We start from the raw sequence: 20,694 nt of genomic DNA, 5'->3' as shown, positions 1-20,694 counted from the left end.
TACATTATTTCACCATAACAGATCTCCACAATATAAAAACAGAAAAAGGTCATAAACCATACACAATTTTTCATTTTCTGGCAGATTTATTGTGTTGTAGAAAATGCTGCTTTTTTGCTTACATTTATAAGTACACAGCATCTGGAGAAATTTTTGTTGGATATAGGAAATGCCAACAAGACTAAGATCTATAAAATAATAGATGATAACCTCATCTTCACCAACCTTTCTGATAATTATAATCATATTATCAATGTATTTTAATTATCAATCAATAATCTGGACTGCAAATTTTACTTTGATATTCTTTCTAATATCTAGTATTACAAAAGTGAAAATTTATTACAGAAATTCGAAGGAACAATAATTTTGCACAAGACTGAGAATCATAAGAACGAAAGAAACAAGTTTCCAAACTGAATCTTTTTTAGTAGTGGAATCACAAGAACTGAATCCAGACGTGGAAGTGAACTGCTTGTTCATTTTGCAACTTTATCTCTTGCACACTCCAAAATGCATGCAAATTCCAGACAATCTGCAAAATTCCCTGATTTTTCCCTGACATTTCCCAGGTTTTCCAGATGCATAGCAACCCTGTGTATTACAGTGCACAAAATAACATTTCAAACATACCACATGTAGAACAAATATATTCACACTTTTGAGAAACACAAGTTTACAAATGGACACAATATCAATTAATCTGTAATGGAAAATAAACATATATTACAAGCTTATATCGTCAAAGCAGCTTGTGTGAAGAAAATCAACAGGTAGAGCATATTCTAGCCCATCAGATGTACTTCAGTGGGACTCATTGCCCATTTAGATGATTTTCCCTGGTAATTTTACTTTTTTGAAATTCCCCGAGATTTCCAGGAGTGTGGGATATCATACTCTCTTCAACAGGCATTTACTTTAAGTTTGATTAATGTTGTGTGAAAACTACGATAATGTGAGCAACATAAAAATGCCTTAGTGGGATACAATCTGGGCACGTCAGAAGTCAAAATATTTTCATGGATGTGCAAAATTTTGTAAGCCAAAAATTGCAGGACAAATGTGTTGAACTTTGACTTTCAGTGTATGCAGCCCCGTGTATATTCCACTGAAATATCATCTGAAGCTGATGAACTGGCATCAGTATTGTCCCAGTAATTGCATGACTTTGAATCAGCCTGCACATATTATTCAATAGAATAAAGCAAGACATGGCAAAAACAGTACCTACCTGCTTAACAATAGCCTTAACAGTTGTGAATGCTTCTTCCTTATAGGTGTCTATAAAGTTGAAGTGCTTCTGATGCAGCATGCCAAATATTATTGATACCAGTTTCTCCTGTAATAAGAAGAAGTCAATTATTATATAATTACTCTCATTATTATTGACTGCTTTTCAAAATCAGAGAAATGTTACAGTGAAATGCAGTGCATCCTTTTTTAATTTGAATTTAAACTTTTGGGTGCGTCAGCACTAAGGCTATTTTGCACCCGTCACACTATCCGGGCTCCAGCCCAATACCATAAGTAAATACCATAACTGTAATGCTGTATAACTAAAATCTTAAAATTTTCTGACTTTGGTTAAAAGCTGAGGCTGCAAAGGGGCACTCAGCACATATAACGACAAAACACAGGACAACACACAGAGCCTCTTTAGTCTGCTAGGTGTAGGTGTACTATGTGGAAGTGAGATTGACAATTGGGTGTACTAAGTGGAAGGTCACCCCGCGGTGCATCCTGTTACTATTTTTATGAACATAAAGGAATCATTTGTATACTCTGGGTTTGCAAAGTAAATGTCTAAACAAGCACATTGCAGTTACCTGGTGACCTTCATTAATTATGGAGGTGAATAAACTTTCCAGTTCTTTATGGTACATTTGAAATTTTATATCAGATTAGGACAATTAACATTTATACCTGTACTTTATTGGTGCCTGCAAATATTTCATATTTACTCGGGGTGGCCACTCTAGAACAATGATAAAATTCAAGTATAATTCCCAGTTTCGAAGGAGAAATTTCCAAAATTTCAAGGCTACAACCAGATGCTTTTTCTATTTAAACCTTACATATTATTGCCTCTCACCACAAACACATATACAAAGGCAAATATATAAAGGTTCTGTATGATATGATTCCATTGAATCCAATTTAATTCAATTCAATTAAACAGCATATATATTTAATTTAACGTGCGGAGTTTACATTTGCCATTTCACATACTTAAGACTCAAAATTCATCTATAAACACAAGTCCCAAATGTTACGCGGATATACTAATCTACGAAGAATTGTTAATTGTAAAAGAATTACAAGCTCAAATTTGCCTAATAAACTTCAATATATCTTAGCTTCCAATAATCTTCCGTTTATCAGAGAGACTGTTCTGCAAAGGACACTAACAAAGTAAATGGGTTCTGTTTTATTTTCAATGCAGCTATTTTTCCTTGATCGATAAAAATACAAGTTAAACAGTGAAAAACTTGCCTCAGGGAATTTATATGTATAAAATAAATGGGATTTGGATTAATAAAAGTTGCAATTTTAAACATCTACGGAGAAAAATTCATGCAGAATTCACATATAATTTCCAGAGCAAATAATTCACACATAATTCCCGGAATTCAATGAATTCCCATTGAGTAGCCACCCTGTTACTGAAAAAAAAAAAAGAATACACTTCAACATGTGTTGATATGGAGGCAAGGACAATTTCAAGACAATTAGTTTCAAGGCAAGTGCACGGTTGCACAACAATAGAAGGATGGCAAAATGTCGATGCCAGGTTGTAGTAGACTGATATTTTAAATTGAACATAGTGAGTTGCTTTTACTTTCTAATTCATTTATGTAATTCCAGTAGACCCAAATTCAAATGGGAAGGGAGATTCAAGCAGAGTATCCTCTTAACACCCCTCCTCCCCCACCTGTAAGGTTTTATGAAACAACATATTCTTATCTTCTCCACTTGGAAACTGCATACAAGTTCTGCATTTTGACAGCATTCCACCACATCCTTCAGGAATACCTCACAAAAGAGTTTTCAACAACATGAACAAGAACCGCTTTAATACTAAATTTGTAGAGACATCAATGAATAACTAGAAGCCATATTCAAAATTCTACAAAATTATAACAGGTGCTCAAAGTGGTCACCATTAACATCCAGACACTTCCTTGTTTGAAGTTTGTCTTAAGTCCATTTTATGCAGATAGGCTAATTGGGACTGGACCAACAGTTTAAAGTGGAATCCAAACATCTATGTGCATCTACCGGGTATCAAACCTCAGATCCCTTGATTACAAGGCAACAAGGTTAACAAACATGACATCATCAAGGCTTCAGTGACCTACTGCTACTGCAATGTTGGCCAGTGTACACTGGGATTCCTGTACACACTATTTCAATTTCTTCACCACTACCTATGTAGCTGGTTTTCTATGATATAATACATTCTTCTGTTCCCAACTCAAGCCTCCACTGTCATTATACTTTACACATATTATTGAATTTCAAATAACACTTCAAAGTGATCTTACACTCCTTGAACAATAACTGTGCTTCTCCTATTTTGTTTGACTATCTTGTTGGTTGCATGATCATTCTCAAATTTATGTAAATAATAACATCCTTTGAGATAACATCATGCTGCACATTGCTACCATATTTCGATTCAACTCTGAAAAAAAAGTTCATTGATAAAATATATTAAAGTGTATATCTAAGTCACAACACTAAATTTATAAATGTATGCTAATCTGAGTTCTAGCTTTACCAAGCTCTTTATAGTCGCACATTCTTAATCAATTTAACTATTTAATTTCAAAATAGTACAAAAGTAAAGAAACACCTTCATTTTACTTACCTCTTCCAACACCTCAACTACTTTAGTAAGTGGTCGATTAAGATCAGCTGTTGCATATCTTTCAAACTCTGTGTTCAGCATTTTATCAATTAACCTTTCCATTTCCAGCAACTGAGAATTAAGATGTCTGAAATGAAACACTATGTTGAAGCAACTATCAACTGCAAATTGTTAATTACATGCAGAATTTATAATTATTGACATTACATCAACTCCAGACATGATACAGATTGCCTGGTTTGAAACACTCAAATTTTAATTTGTTTCTACCAAAAATAACTTTATCTGGATTAAAAAATAAGAAATTATGCAAAATTCGGACATTCCTTTTTAATTTACACTAGTATTCTGTGGAAAATTAAATTTTGTGATTATATTTTACTATTCTGATATAATTATACCCGGCTAGGAGTTGCTGATCTCCAACCGGGCGCCTCCCCAGGTGGTGGATAGGGGAATGCTATATAGATATATACAGGGTGTCATTTTAATGGCGCCCACGGACCACGGAAACGTACAGAAGACATAAAAACAAACAACTTTTCTCAGTAACATTTTTCTCGTTGGTGCATAGTTTCGGCGCTACAGTCGCCCAAAAAAGACCATTTTGCCGCCTGAATGCTGGCAACCACACACAACATTTGATTGCATTTGTGACGTCATATCCCGTCGTGAAGCGATGCGTTCCAGGGTTGCCAGAAACACACATATTCTGTGAAAAATGATATAGCTACAATCAGCCACAATATGTACCGTAAAACAAAACGAGAAAACACGTTCTGTAACCTAACAGGAAGTAAACAAACGATACGAAAAATGGTAGAAATAAAGTAGAACTCAAGTGGAAGTGGTCATATCGAATTTTGCCTCAGTTTACATGTCAAATATTTGCAAATCTAGTTACCAAGTTGGCATCTAAAATTTAGTCTATCCACTTCGTCCTTCTGATACTAGATGTCTGTGACACAATGAAACAGAACAGATGACAAAATACAAATGAAAGAACTCAAAATTCGAAATTTAAGCAACACATAGGCTAATATAATGTATATTCAGGGCATTATGAGGCAAGTGGCAAAAATCGTTGAAAATACAGGGATATATGTAGTAGTAATACAAGCTCTCCTACGACTGTGTTTATCCATGCACCGGATACACATGTAATAGTTGCAGCTGTGAACAGGACATTCGTTACTGATTCATCATAAAATTGTCACTGTGGTTGTACTTGTTTTAGCCGTAATGTAACAACGTGAACCTCGGATACTTCCCTTATCAGTACAAAAGTACCACATGGCATCTGGACACAAACCTGTAGATATTATCCTTTCAACGACTTTGCAAATATTTGACATGTAGTTGGGCGTAAACAGCCACATGTAAGCTGTAAGTCCAATAACATTTATTGTTGTTGATATTTGACATGTAGGCTGAGACAAAATTCGATACTGACACTTCATTTTCAATACGTTTGGTACCATTTCTCATATCGTTGGTTCAATTTCCCCTTCCCCTGAGATGACTGCTGATCTTCTAGCTGGTAGGCTATGATTTTCGGTCTACTGGACGCGTTTCTCGCTTTGTTTTACAGCTAATAATGTGGTTGGTAGTTTGTAATTTTTCACAAAATTTGCGTGTTCCTTGCAACCCTGCCATGTGCTGTTTCACCGTAGGAAATGACGTCACAGATACGATGAAATGTTGTGTTAGGTTGCCAGCATCCAGGCGGCAAAACGGTCTTTTTTGAACGGCTGTAGCGTCGAATCGACGCACCAACGAGAAAAATGTTACTGAGAAATGTTGTGTGTTTTGATGTCCTCTATACGAATCTGTGGTCCGTGGGCGCCATTAAAATGACACCCTGTATAGTACTGGCATAGCCTGGGCGGACCAAAATCAGCACTGCTGCCTTGCAGTAGCCAGGGGACAGGCAAAGGCTAGGGGAAGAACACCCCAACAGAAAATTACCTGGTCCTCCAGGTTGGGGGTTGGGCGCAGGGCTAACAACCCGGCCCCATAAAACAAAAAATGGTTCAGAAACCAAACACTATGCCTCAGAAAGGAAGATATAAAGAAAATGAACCTGGCAAACTTTTAAAGGACTACGAGATAAGGATTGGAACATGGAATACTCAAACTATGCTACAAGCAGGAAAGATGATGGAAATGGCACAAGAAATGATGAAATATAAGATAGATGTAATGGCATTACAGGAGATAAGGTGGCAGGGAAGTGGAATTATAAGAAAACCAGAGTTTACCATGATATATAGTGGAACCAGAGAAAGAACTGGATTATTTGGAACCAGTTTTATGATTCAGAAAGAAACCAGCAAGAAAATATTGGAGATAGAAACAATAAATGAGAGAATCTGTAGATTGAGAATAAAAGGAAAGTTTAGAAATCTAACTCTGCTGTCAATACATGCACCAACTGAAGAAAAAGAAGATAGAGAAAAAGAGATATTTTATGAATTATTAGAAAGTACATATGAGAAAATATCCAAAAATGACCAGATCTTAATTATTGGTGATTTTAATGCTAAAATTGGGAAGGAGGAAGCCACATATAAGGCTAGCGGAGAACATACTCTCCACAACATAAGCAACGAAAACGGAGCATATCTAACACAATTTGCTTTAAGAAACAATTTGATAATAAGTAGCACCACTTTCCCTCATAAAAACATTCATTTAGGAACTTTGAAGATTCCAGGAACCCAAGAAGTAAACCAAATTGATCATGTTCTCACCAATAAAAGATATAGGTCATCGATAATTGATGTCAGGAGCCTGAGAGGACCTAACATCGATTCGGATCACTACATGGTGCGAGCAAAAATAAGATTAAAAATTGTTAAAGTGGACAGAAGAAAACAAAGAATGTTAGGAAAAAGATGGGACACAGAGAAATTTAAAGATAGAGAGGTGCGTGAAACCTTTAGAGCCACCATTAATGAAAAAATTACTGAGCAAACAGAAGAGATAGAAGAGAGGAATAGTAATGAAGAATGGAAAAATATAAAATCAATAATACTAAAAACAGCTGAAGAGAAAATAGGAGAAAAGAACAGAGAATATGGAAAACCATGGTTTGATGAAGAATGCGAAGAGGCCATCCAGAATAAGAATGAAGCAAGAAATAAGAAGTTACAGAGAGAAACTAGAAGCAACTGTGCAAGATACACAGAATTAAGAAGAGCCGCTAAAAGAATATGTACCCAAAAGAAAAGACAATATTTAAAACAAAGATTAGTGGAAGTAGAGGAACTAGATAAAAAAATGAGAGAAGAAAATTCTATCAAGCCATGTTCAGTCTTACAAAAGAATATAAACCAGAAATTGAAGGATGTAAAGATAAAAATGGAGAAATGCTGTATGAAGAAAGTCAGATCAGAATACGGTGGGCAGAAAGTTTCAAAGAAAAACTGTCAAGAAGAGAAAATGGAATAGAAGCCGGAAATACAGAACGGGAAACAGAAGAAGAGGAAGAAGAAACAATAGAACCACCAACGTTAGATGAAGTAACAAAAGCAATCAGGAGATTAAAAAACAATAAAGCAACAGGAAGTGATAATATGGTAGCTGAAATGATTAAACATGGAGGCGCACAACTATACCAGAAAATACACGAGCTGATTAGTAAAATATGGAGAAAGGAGGAACTACCGGACGAATGGAGACAAGGAACTATATGTGCCATTTATAAGAAAGGAGATAAATATAATTGTAGCAATTATAGAGGAATAACATTGTTAAATGTTGGATATAAAATATTCTCGAGCATATTAAATAAAAGGATACAGGAAATAATTGAACCCATCCTTGGAGAGTATCAAGCAGGATTCCGGGAAAATAAGAGCACCATAGACCAAATATTTGTAATTAGACAAATATTAGAGAAACATTATGAACATGGGAGCGAACTACATATGCTATTTGTAGATTTCAAACAGGCCTTTGATAGTGTACAAAGAGAAGAACTAATTAAAGCAATGGAAAGAATTGGTATACCCAAAAAATTAAGACAACTTGTACAGATGACTCTGATGGATACCTCAGCAAGAGTAAAAGTAAAAGGACAACTCAGTGAAGAGTTTACATTTGACAAAGGTGTAAAACAAGGGGACGGATTGTCGACTACACTATTTAATATAGCATTGAATGATGCTATAAAACAGATTGACCAAAGAGGTACCATCTTTAATAAAAGCTCACAAATCTGCGCTTATGCAGATGATATAGCAATCATTGCAAGATCTATGAATAAGTTAATACAAGTATTTAACGACATGGAGAACTATACTAAGGAAATGGGCCTAGAAGTAAACATAAATAAAACAAAATATATGAAAATAGCACGAAAACCAGAAAGAAGAAAAGAAATAGAGATAGGTAATAAGAAGTTCGAGGTAGTACATGAATTCAAATACCTGGGAAATCAAATAAATGAAATAAATAACATAGGAAGATGCGTAGAAGGAAGGATCAGAGCAGGAAATAGAGCATATTATGCAAATAGAAATCTGCTGAAAAGTAAGATAATAACAAGAACAACAAAAATGAAAATATACAATACATTAATCAGGCCAGTAGTAACATATGGAGCCGAAACTTGGACGTTGACCAAAGATACAGAAAGAAGGCTAATGGTATTTGAAAGAGCAATATTAAGAAAAATATTTGGACCAACTAGAGAAGAAACAGGATGGAGAATAAAATACAACCACGAACTAGAGGAACTAATAAAACATAAAAATATAGTTCGCTTCATTAAAGCCAGGAGAATCAGCTGGATAGGACATGTATATCGCCTTCCAAAAGATGCCATGCCGAGAAGAATAATAGAGAGTAAGCTATATTCAACTAAAAGGAAAGGAAGACCTAGAAGCAGATGGAAGGAAGAAGTATGCACGGACCTAAACAAGATAGGAGTAACAAGATGGAAACAGAAATGCCAGGACAGACAGAAATGGAGGGACATAGTGGAGGAGGCCATGTCCCGACAGGAGCTGTAGCGCCGGATGGTAAGGTAAGGTAAGATATAATTATACTTTAAATGAAAAACTTTGGTAAATTTATGTGTATAACTGAAGTGGAATACTACTTACACAAAATATTAATCAGTATTTTACACAACTTTTAAATGTTACAGTATACAGTCAAGGTCAGTGACACCCAGCTCTTCCAACTTTATGAATAGATAGGTTCATTGCGACAGGGTATACAGTTTAAATTGGGATCCAAACCACAATGTGCCTCCACCAAGTTTAAAACCTGTGACCCCTTGATTACTACGTGACCAAGTTATACACCATTAGGGAAGACCTTGCACACAATTTTCAAGCATAAGTAAAAATATAAATAACCTGAGGTTAGAGGCACATATTTTTGGTAAATAAAAAGGCAAAATTTCGGTACAAAAACTGAGTCAATTTCGGGTTCAAAAGCGGTAAATAAAATAAAATATCGGTGTTATAGCGGTGAAAAAATGGATGAAAAGTGGTATATAAAAAGACACATTGGTTTTAAAATTGTGAAAATAATCCTAAATTTGATTTAAAAACTACACTTATTCCACAGAATTAACATTTCACTTCTAATAGCACATTTATGTAGTTATCAGAGTATTAAGTTTATTTCTGTGTAAAGGAGTCCATTTTTGCTTCTCCAATATTAACAGCAGAATTAATCAATTTTCCGGGAATTGCATAACTCTTAGGATAATTCAGACCTCAGAAGGTGTCGCGTCGGTGAATAAACCCTGAATTTCGTGTTTAAGAGTTAATTTCGCTTTTTGCAGTTCATTTCGCATTATTTTGTGACAAAATATGGTCACAAAATGCACCTCACACCTTTCAAAAACATGAAAAATTAACACTACAATGTGTTTTTTCAAATTTCGTTTTTTCGTCAAAAACGAAATATGCATGCCCCTACCTGTGGTACAACAGCTGTGAGGGCCAGGGTTTATCTACCAACTCCCAGCCTCTGAAAAGTTACGGGGTGACATGCGGTCACCACGACAAAGCACCTCTTCTTGTTGTAAGTTTCCGTGACTGGGTTACGCTACTCATTTATAGTGCCCCGATTTCCTCACGATGGTGGATGGGCACCGGTTCCATAAACAGGTCAAAATCTCAAGGAGAATTGTTACGCTTCCCCCAGGAGACTCGAACCTGCCCACGTCCCGTAGCTGGAGCCCAAAGCATGACACCTTATCAGTTAAAAGTGCTATCAGCTCAGCCATAATTTTTATATAATTTCTAATTTTGTGATAATATAATCAACAAACTAATATATTAAATCAACATAATATTTTAATGCAATCTAAAGAAATCTTATAATTTAGTTTCATAAATTGAAACTGAACTTCATGACTCTTTGAGGGTGAGAGCTTATCCAACAGCTTTTAACTGGATGATGTACGGTCACTGCATAATTAGCCAAGTCCACAATGTGAATTCTCCCCCTCTCATAATTTACATTCTAATAAATTTTTACACCAGTTCCAATAATCAAGTATATGACCAATTTTGCTCATACACTACAGTCCTGTTTAACCAAATTTAATGGGACAGATGGTGCTTCGGTTGAATGAAAATTCAGATAAACCGGAATAAAGGTCTTTTGATATACGTACAGTACATACATCTTATTACGTACAGTATTTTGATATACAGTACATATGTATTTCAGTGTGTAGGCATAAACAAAAAGCTTACAATAATACGTAGTCACTTAACTCAAGAACATGAATTACAGTAACATTAAGGCTCTGGGACAAAAAGCCGTACAAATAAAACAATAATTTGATAACTAACTGTTAGACCAAAACAAAGACAAAAGTGCTTTGTCGGTGCTCCCGCGTAAAACACGGTTGCACACGAGTAACAGCTTTTTTTAGCGATTCGGTTAACCTGGAAATTCGGTTAAATGTGACTGTAGTGTAGTTGTGTTTTCTTAATAAAAAAGATAAAAAAAAAGGTAAAGTGTTCCCCTGTGCATAGCACCACGCCAATAAGGCGAATAGGGGGTGTGGGGGTAACGCCCCACACTCTCTCGATCCGGTCGTGAGTGGGGGGTGATGTGATCAGCATCACGCCCCTGACCACCTTTACCCCCCAGGGTTTCCCCCAGGTACCCATGTTATTCGACGTTATTATTACATTTTCTTAATAATAATAATAATAATAATAATAATAATAATAATATTCACAAAAGTAATTTTTCATGAGCTGGATATAATAGCCTTTTGTTATCCTAAAAAAAACTTTCATTTCTGCGTTTTTCCATTTGTTTTCACATTATTCTTTCATTGCGGAACAGCATTTTGCATAAATTTTAGTGGTCTTAACAATGACAAAGGCAAAGTTTGTTTTAAGTTCATTTTATGCACTGATAGACTGATATGGGCTGGACTTATAGTCAAAGTCCGGGACCGGAATTTTGAATTTACATTCTTCACAGAACAAAGATGAATAAACTTAAAATGTAGGAAAATGTAAAATCCTGTAACAAAAAATTTGAGTTCCACTGCATTAGTTATTAATACATATTACTCTTAATAACAAAATTTAACATTAAATTGTTACTATTATTACATTCACTTTTAATAATATCAATATTATTATGTGTGAGGCAGCATGGTAGGACAACTCAGAAAAATATTTCTACATACATGATTGCCAATATTGCTCATATCAAAGGTGAGAATGCTAACCACTGAACTACGAGGGCCATCCGGAAAGTAGTACCTGTTCGCGCCGTGTGGAGCGCTATTGACGCAACTAGCCGCCGCTCAAGGTCAAACGACTTCAGTTGACTGTCTGCTCAGTGTGTGCGAAGTTTCGTAGTGTGCCATTGCAGTTATTGTTTGTGTGAGTGTTTACAATGTTCAAAAAAAATTGAAAATGCCGCCACTTGTGAAGTTAGGGCTGTGATCAGATTTCTCAACACCAGGAATGTGTGACCTTGTAATATGCACCTTCAATTAAAGGAGGTTTATGGAGACAATGTTACTGATGAGTCGTCTGTTCGGCGCTGGTGTCAAAACTTTAACTCGGGGAGGAAGAACGTGCATGATGACGAACATTCCGGGCACCCGTCTCTCATTACGGATGAACTGCTGAGTGCAGTTGATGAATGCATCAAGAACAATCAGCACGTCACACTGGATGAAATCAGTGAACAGTTCCCTGATGTTTCCCGAACAATTCTTCATGAATTTGTCAAAGATCATCTGAAATATGAGAAAATTTGTGCAAGGTGGGTCCCTCGCTTCCTTGCTGATGGGCACAAAAATGCATTTAAAAGTGCGAACTGAAAGAAGTTGTGACTACTTCTCTCAATGGACTGGCGGCAGAGGATTATGAAGCTGGGTTACAAAAACTTGTACACGGTATGACAAATGCTTAAATGTGCATGGTGACTATGTAGAGAAGTTTATTGTTAACAATTACAAAGTTTGATAGTTTTTTTCTAAATTCAAAAACGGGTACTACTTTCCGGATGCCCCTCGTACAAGGGAGTTGTTACAATTAAATGGAATGAGACGGAAGGAATTACCTAAAGCTATGAATACCAGCTAACTCTTGAATTAAAATTTCTTGAGTAGTAGAAATAAGATCTAAGGCAGCAACGTAATCGGAGGTTGACAGTAGGACCTGTATCATTGGTTGAGTCTGATGTACAGTAGCCATTAATTTCACCTGCAATAAATGAAATTTTTGTCTTTAGGAGAAAATAGATAATATATTTCTGTTGCATGGATTTGTAATGTCAAAGCAGAAAAACATGCTTAAAAGATTATCACTCAAAATAAAAAAAAAATCATAGCAAGAAAACTAATTGTCATAGAGAGATGAAATTGGCTTTGTTTTTTCACAATGACAGCCTCTTAGTGGATGTGAAATTTATACAATTATGGAAGTTAAAAGAAGAAATCAAATTTTATACAAAAATTCCTATTTTGTTCTTGAAGTGCATGTATGTCCCTGTCCCCAAATTTTGAAAAAAGAAAATGGAAATTATGCATGTAATTTGTTTTTTAAAAATCATAATTTTCTGGTAATTTTGAAAACTGAAGATCTCTCACTGAAACCCTAATTGTCATACCCTGGAAAAAAACAACCTTTCTCTGTCAGAAGCAATCATATGTGATGTTGCTTTGCACGCTGTTGTTTGGAAGTCAAGGTCACTGACACCCAGTTCTGTCAACGAGTAAACATGGCATGGGTTTACTGACTCACACAGAGATGATTTTTTATCCGCATAAAATATTACAAGTGCTACAAAACATTTAAAAACTTGCATGAAAAAGTCATGAAAACTTCCTAAACTTTTATTTTCTCATATAATATCTAAGACACTAAAAGTTAAAATATACAAAACAGTAATTTTGCCTGTTGTATTATATGGATGTGAAACTTGGTCCCTTACATTAAAAGAGGAACATAAATTAAGGCTATTTGAAAATAAAATCCTTAGAAAAATATTTGGACCTAAAGGGATTAGGAGACAGGTGAGTGGAGAAGGTTACATAATTTAGAACTGTATAATTTGTACTCGTGTCCAGATATTATTAGAATAATTAAATCAAGAAGACTTAGGTGGGCTGGCCATGTGGCACGAATGGGAGAGGAAAGAAGAGTTTACAGGATTCTTGTTGGGGAACCTGGTTGTAAGAGACCTGTAGCAAGGCCAAGGCAAAGATGGAGGGATAACGTTGAGATGGACATAAAGGAAATCAGTAAGGATGGAAAAGATTGGATTGATCTTGCTCAGGATAGGGTCGTGTTGCTGGAGCTATAAACCTTCAGGTTTAAAAAGGCTCGAGAGTTCGTTATTTACACAAGAAATTATATCTGTAATAAGCAATAAGTACATTGCAAACAATTGTCTTTCAATTTTCATTATTAATCCATGCAAATGTAAAACATATCATTACAGCAAGCAACGTTGGTTGAAAAGGAATAACCATTCATATATTTCAATTTTTATAACATTGCATAATTTTTCTTTGGGAAAAAATCAATGCATTTGTTAAACATAATAACAATAAACATATTGTTTTCTTATTCCAGTATATCATATCTTCATATGCCTTTAAGTGAACAAAAAAGACACAACTGAAACATCACTGTAGTTTTCGAACAATGACATGTTGATTGCTGTCATGCAGTGCTGCTTTAATTTGAAATCAGCTGTTCGTAAGGGATAATTTGCGTGGTTTATTTTAAACCAGCTGTTCACGAAAGGGTAGTGTAGATGGTAGAAAGCAAATTGCCACAAACCTTGCCTAATGCACAATGTAAGCTCTTTGTAAAACATCAAAACTCTACAGGGAACAATGAAGTCAAGGCACCTCTCTGGTATACAAGCACATGGAGCAATACTATGAGCCTATGTTTTATTCTCCCAGCTGGGAGTGTGTAATTGGAACTGAGCAGTGGTGGACAGACCTTATCCAGAATCCTTGGGAAATGATCAATATTAGGCAAGGTGAGTGAGTGAGTGTGTGGCTTCCTTTTATGATCCCGCATCACTTATGACTGAATAAACCCAGGTGTGGAGTGACTTTCGGTCTGCGTGATTTCTGGTTTACCTTATCCCAGTTTAGTCTTGGTTCTTCCTGCGGCTGAATGACAAATGGAGCTACGGGATGCAATGCAAGAGCATTGTCACATTCATCAGTAGATGCAACTCCATTGGAAAAGAAGGAAGATTAATGCTAGAATGGTGGGAGGGGTCAAAATGGCCCCTACCTTCACTGTTTCTTTAATAACTATCCATTTTTTTATTTTTCCCTTGAAAGCTTGTGACTTTTCATAATTCTTTGTCCTTTTTGAGATAGTATATTGAAATCTCCAAACTTCTTTCTGTGAAATTTCATGTTATACCCCTAGAACAACGAGAGAGGGTCAATCTGGCCTCTGTAAAGTTTCATTTATATGTGCTGCATTATCAGCATCAGGTGAAGGTTCCTGTATCGTCCTGTCCTGAGCAGGTTCCCATGTCATCATTTAGGTAGTGTTCTTAGACCATAAAGGACGTCTCCGAACATGTCGCGTCAAGTAGCAGTTTCTCATGATGAAATGTTACGTATTCTGGAGTGTTCAGTTGTTTATTATAATTTGTAATCAAAATGTATCACAAACCACTTCAACACTTTGATTCTAATACATAAAAAACAGAACATAATATAAAATAAAGTTCCCTTTTCAAAATAATTTGGAATTCTTAAATGCATTTCTTATGAGAATTTTGCAAATGCTTATGAAACATGCAAAAGTTTTAAATACCTTCGAACATTAGTTACCATGGATAATAATATTAAGGAGGAAATAAAAGCAAGAATTGCAGATGCTAATCAAAGTTATTTCTCACTGTTAAGACTTTTCAAATCTCGCAGCCTGAGTAGAAATTTGAATATCAAAGTATATCAGGTAGTGGTAAAGCCAATGGTGACATATGGAGCAGAAACGTGGACTTTGCCGCAAGCAGATGAAGAACTTTTGAAAGATGGGAAAGAAGGATACTAAGAAAATTATATGCGCCAGTAAATCAGAATGGACAGTGGCAAATTGGAGCACTCTACATAAAACCAGATATAGTTTCCGATATAAGAAGCATGAGACTGAGGTGGCTGGGATATGTGGAAAGAATACCTGGAGACAGAGTGGTTAAGAATGTCTATAAAGGGACACCAGGAGGGAGAAGATTAAGAGGAAGGCCAAGGAAAAGCTGGTTGGAGGATGTTGAGGAGGACCTTAGGAGGATGGGAGTAAGATGGTGGAGAAGTAGTGCAGAAGAGAATGGGCTATCATTGTGAGAGGCCAAGGCCTTTCAGGGGCTGTAGCAACCAAGGAGTAAGTAAGTATTTTTTATGAGGGGTAAAATGATTCCTTTCCACTGTTCTAGAGGTATCTGAACCTTCGCCGTTCTAGTGTTAAAATATACAAACCTTTAAATGCTAGCTGTGCTAACACGAAAACCACACCTGCCCATTGTTCCATACAGTTTCAAAATGCAATTGATTTTGTGACCTTTCTGGCACTTACTCAGGCATGCAGTCTTAGTGGGAAACTGCCAGGAGAGAATTTAAAACCTTTTCTGAAACAAGGAGTAATTTGTTAAGTATAGACTATGTTTAAGTTTCTATTCGTGTTTTAATACTATAACTAGAATAATAATAACAACATAACTTACTTACTTTGCTCAGTACTTCTAGATGATTATGTTTAGATCTTTCAAGTTTCAATATCTTCAATGAGTTTTCAACAAGTACTTGGTCTATGCAATGAATTTTCTCTCTGAAATATACAAAAATGACAATCATTATATCAAAGCCAAGTGCTTCGTAAATAACTTGTATGTTCTTCTTAAAGATTCGCATAACCACTTTTTAACTTCCAACATTATAGCACAAACTATAATCATTAAAAACTTGTGACGTTCCTTTCTGGTGTTCGCCACTGGATCACGGATTACTACGTCACGGTAGCTACCCAATCTCCTTGTGCGGCGGAGTTATGAGACTCTCCTTAATGTTATGCTACAATGAGCATTCTCAGGACGAAACGGTTTGAACAAAAAAAATAGCTTCTTGCTATTTTACAAATTTAATAACACATTTTGCCTTTAAACAATCACTGCAAAATAACAATAATATTCACAAACGCAATCACATTTGAATTAAGTTGCGGCTTTACCTATAAAACAGTGTTTTTCACTAAATAAACATCATCTCACGCAACTCAACTTACTTTTTCCATTTCACGCACTGTTGTCCTGGCAACCGAATCAATAAAAGATTGGACAGTTCTACACATCTTCACAAACCGGAAATGACTTCCACTTCCGATATTGCGTGTAACAAATGTACAGCAAAAATTACAAATTTAAGCCAATATCAAAATATCAAACAACAGTATTGAAACTAACAAATAAATCAAATGTGAAATTAACAGAAAACAAATAAAATATTTCATATGGTCAAAATAAACAAAGCGTATCAAGTTCTCCTCCCATACAAACAAAGAAAATTGACGCAATGTACATGAAGGAAATTTTCTTTATAGAATAAACTTCTTCGAGCTTACTTCAGAACTCTTCACTCTTCATGCAAACTCGCTCTAAGAAAATTCATATGATCCTACATTTTTTAATCATAAAAACAAATCTTCAAACTATCTGTTCTCTTGCTTTGTGTAGAACTTCTTTTCTTTCTTTCACCATCCTTTCCACATCTTCTAAGAGCTTCTTAACATTAACAGCTTGTTCTTCATCCAACTATACATTTCCTAAACATTTGTATTTCCAAACGTTTAACTTCTGAAATTGTTCTGGGCTTAAACTTAATTATTGACATTGAAGTCTCACACAAAATTATACATTTGTTCCCTATTGGCCCTTTATCATTGTCAACTATGGCTGTCCTTTCCCTTCGACTTCGCCATTCATTCTCAGATTGACCTCCTGGAACTAAATTATCAACATTGTGAACTTCTAATCCTTCTGGGAATTATACTTAATGTCAGCCCTCTTTCGGTTTAATAATAATCATTACAGGAAATGAAATTCAAGTTGTATCCAAATCATGTACACAAGCCAAGCATTATCTGAATAATTATATGGCTATGTAAACTCTTCTTTATCCATTTTCTTCAAAGAATGTGCAGGACTCTCAACGATTACTTTCTAGGATGGAATATACTATTCAACCTTCATAATGCAACCAAAAGATAGATTTTCATATACATTTGATAACACGTACTTCACATCTTCACGTGCAAGCTTATTTGATAAAGTGTTTTACAAGCGGTTTCTTTTTGTTTTCTAAACTGTCTTCTTCTTCTTTCTTTTTCTCCATAGATCAAACATTTCATTCTTCTCTTGCCACTTTAATAATTCTCCTTCCAACTTTTTCCTCTTGGACAACGGGACAGGATAATGATTGGAGTAAACAGGTTCTTCACTGGTTAGATTTATTTTACAGATAGAATTCCTAGATAATCCTGACTTGTCGGCGAATATTCTTCCATAGTTCAACAATAAATTAAATAGCTGCTCCTTTTCCTCAACTCTCAAAACATCTGAAGCAAAGGCTTTATCTCTTATGTCTGATTCTGTTGCAGTCCACTCATCAGCGTTAGCTTCTTCCTCCGCTTTCGTACACTGTATTAAGGCTGTCTTCTCTCGCGACTCGCCCTTCTCTGAATCTCCAGCGTTAGGAAGTAAATGTTGCTCTACTGTGTGCCCGTCATTGATCAGATACAATTTTTCTGCGCCTGCATCCAGAGTGGCTTTGTATCTTCGAAGGAAAGGATAACCAAATAATAAGTCAGCTTCTAAGCACTTGACCACATATACCAAATCTTCAAATATAAAACCGCCAATTTCAAAATTTATTCGCCTGCAACCAGCTATCCGTGATCTTTCTTTTCCAGCAAAATCTTTTAATATTACGCCTGGACACTTCTGCAATTTAAGCTCTCGTACTTGAAGCCAAATATTATAATTCATAAGGGTACATTCGCTACCCGTGTCCAGAGTGCACTTTATTTGGAATCCTAATACCTCCACTGAAATTTCAGGTTTCTTCACATTATCCCTATCTTCTTCCATTATCGTCTTTCTAATTTTTAAATAATTTAGAGGAGTGGCTTCGATATTCAAGTACAATACTTCTAACGGATCTTCTGTTAGGAATGGGTCTTCACTTTCGTTGCTTTCTTTTACTTGCATGCCCTTCATTGCAAGCGTAAGAGTACCGCTTACAACGGGCGCTGGGCTAAACCCAGAACTTCATTGCAGTTAATTTCCCATGCCGACGCTGTAACTCTAAGATTACTGGGAGGTAGTTCTTCCGTCTGTATTGCACACTCTTTTCGTTCTGGAGTTCTTTGATCCCTTCTCCAACTATTTGTGTACGGCGTAGTCCTTCGATAAAGCCGGTTATTTGTCCAGTTTCTATTCTTCCACCTTCCATCCGGGAATCGCTGTCCTTCTCTGGTGATTTGTTCCTTCCCATTTCCACTCTCTGCGCTGCGGGATCCTCCAGGATTATTAGTAGAAGTTGTCATCTGTACTCTGCGAACTCGAGGTTGGTTAGGTCTCCTTTCTTCTGCTTTATTACCGTCGCCTCTCCACCCATCTATCTGTTCTGAGGCTTCGTACTTCCCCAAGAAGTTGGTCAACTGGTCAATGTTTCGAGGATCTCTTGTTAATACTAGCTGCCGTATTCTGTATGGGAGCTGATGAATAATTAAACTTAACACTTCTGTTTGGTCCACACGTTCGACCAAGTTACAGTATGACCCGTAGACGTCCCAACAATAATCCTCCATAGAAAGACCTGAGGATTTGGAATATCTTCTGTTTCTTAAAATCTGGATCTCTCTCTGCTTCGCTTCTGCAGAGGCATACTGTTTTTTAAACGCGGCACAAAAGTGTTCAAAAGACTTCCACCTTCTCTCGTTGGCAATAAACCAGGCTTTAGCTTTCCCTTTCATTACAGAAGGAAGCACCTTTAATCTATAGTGCATAGGCATTTTCATTATGTCCATGGACGTTTTCAGTTCTTCCAAATAACGCTCCGCTGATATGGAATTTATTTCTCCGGTAAATTTGCTCAGAGAGTTAATATCCGACATTCTAAAAAAATGTCCAGTGTGAGATGGACTATGAGAGACATCAGGAGATTTATCAATATCTTCTCTGGGTATCCCTTTTGTACTTTGGATACGTCTTCTCCTCTTACGGTTCCTTTTAGTCAACAATTCAGCAGAAGATACAGATTCTGTTGAAGATATACCGGAAATCAAAGGGTCATTATCATCTCTCACCCATCGAACATTTTCCACAGATCTGTCAGTATTTCCAGCAGTCATTCCTGGATTTCCTTGGACAGATTCTAAATGTAATCTCTCCAATTTCCCTAAAAGGAATTCCTCCATAAAATAGAACTTCTGGTTAATTTCTTTATTCATCTTCTCACTGTCCTGCATATACAAATTCCTTGAAGTACTTTGCTGATCCACGACGGATTCTATCCTTGCTTTTATGGTGTCCAATTCATTCATTACTTTTCGTCTGTCTACTTCCCTGACTTCTTCTATGTTATTTAGTGCATCTCTCCCTTCATCAATCTGTTTTAACAAATCACATCGCACAACTTCCAATTCTTCTTTGTTTTCTTGTCTTCTGTCTTCTATTACTCTCATCACTTCATTTTTATCTTCTTTCCGCTTATCCTCAATCTTCTTCATCAATTCTTCTCGGTCTGCTTTCATTCTCGTCATCATTTCTTCCTTATCATTCCTAAATACCTCCTCCAAGTTTCTGAAAGCTACCTTAGTTTCGTTTCTTCAGTCTTCAATAATCTTCATCAACTCCTTCTTATCCTCTTTCCGTCCTTCTTCAATCATCTTCCTCAATTCATTCTTATCTTCTAGCCTTCCTTCTTCCATTTTCTCAAACCTCTTTATCATTTCATTCTGATCTTCTTTCCTTCCTTCTTCAATGATCTTCCTTAATTCATTCTTATCTTCTAGCCTTCCTTCTTCCATTTTCTCAAACCTCTTTATCATTTCATTCTGATCTTCTTTCCTTCCTTCTTCAATGATCTTCCTTAATTCATTCTTATCTTCTAGCCTTCCTTCTTCCATTTTCTCAAACCTCTTTATCATTTCATTCTGATCTTCTTTCCTTCCTTCTTCAATTCTCTTTAACCATCCACAAAGTACCTCCATATTTAAAGTAGCACTATGCGATTTGCAATTTTTACAAACTAAGTCATCATCAGGAATAAATTCTCTGGA

The 20,694-nt window shown here is 36.0% G+C and overlaps 1 protein-coding gene across 5 annotated transcripts in view; it reads right to left on the bottom strand.

Moving 5' to 3' along the window:
• Positions 1-20,694, bottom strand: part of scat (VPS54 subunit of GARP complex scat) — an 80,267-nt gene that overhangs the window by 28,407 nt on the left and 31,166 nt on the right. For all 5 annotated transcript variants that reach the window (XM_083118692.1, XM_083118694.1, XM_083118690.1 and 2 more), the window contains 4 exons: positions 16,086-16,185; positions 12,440-12,582; positions 3,872-3,998; positions 1,232-1,339 (listed from right to left, as the gene is read on the bottom strand). In XM_083118692.1, the coding sequence (XP_082974818.1) occupies positions 1,232-1,339; positions 3,872-3,998; positions 12,440-12,582; positions 16,086-16,185 (478 nt within the window). The remainder of the gene's footprint in view (positions 1-1,231; positions 1,340-3,871; positions 3,999-12,439; positions 12,583-16,085; positions 16,186-20,694) is intronic.

This window comes from Lepisma saccharinum, chromosome 3 (genome assembly GCF_977018435.1).
Source record: "Lepisma saccharinum chromosome 3, izLepSacc3.1, whole genome shotgun sequence".
Lineage (NCBI taxonomy): Eukaryota > Metazoa > Arthropoda > Insecta > Zygentoma > Lepismatidae > Lepisma > Lepisma saccharinum.
This window is presented reverse-complemented; position numbering and strand designations above follow the sequence as displayed.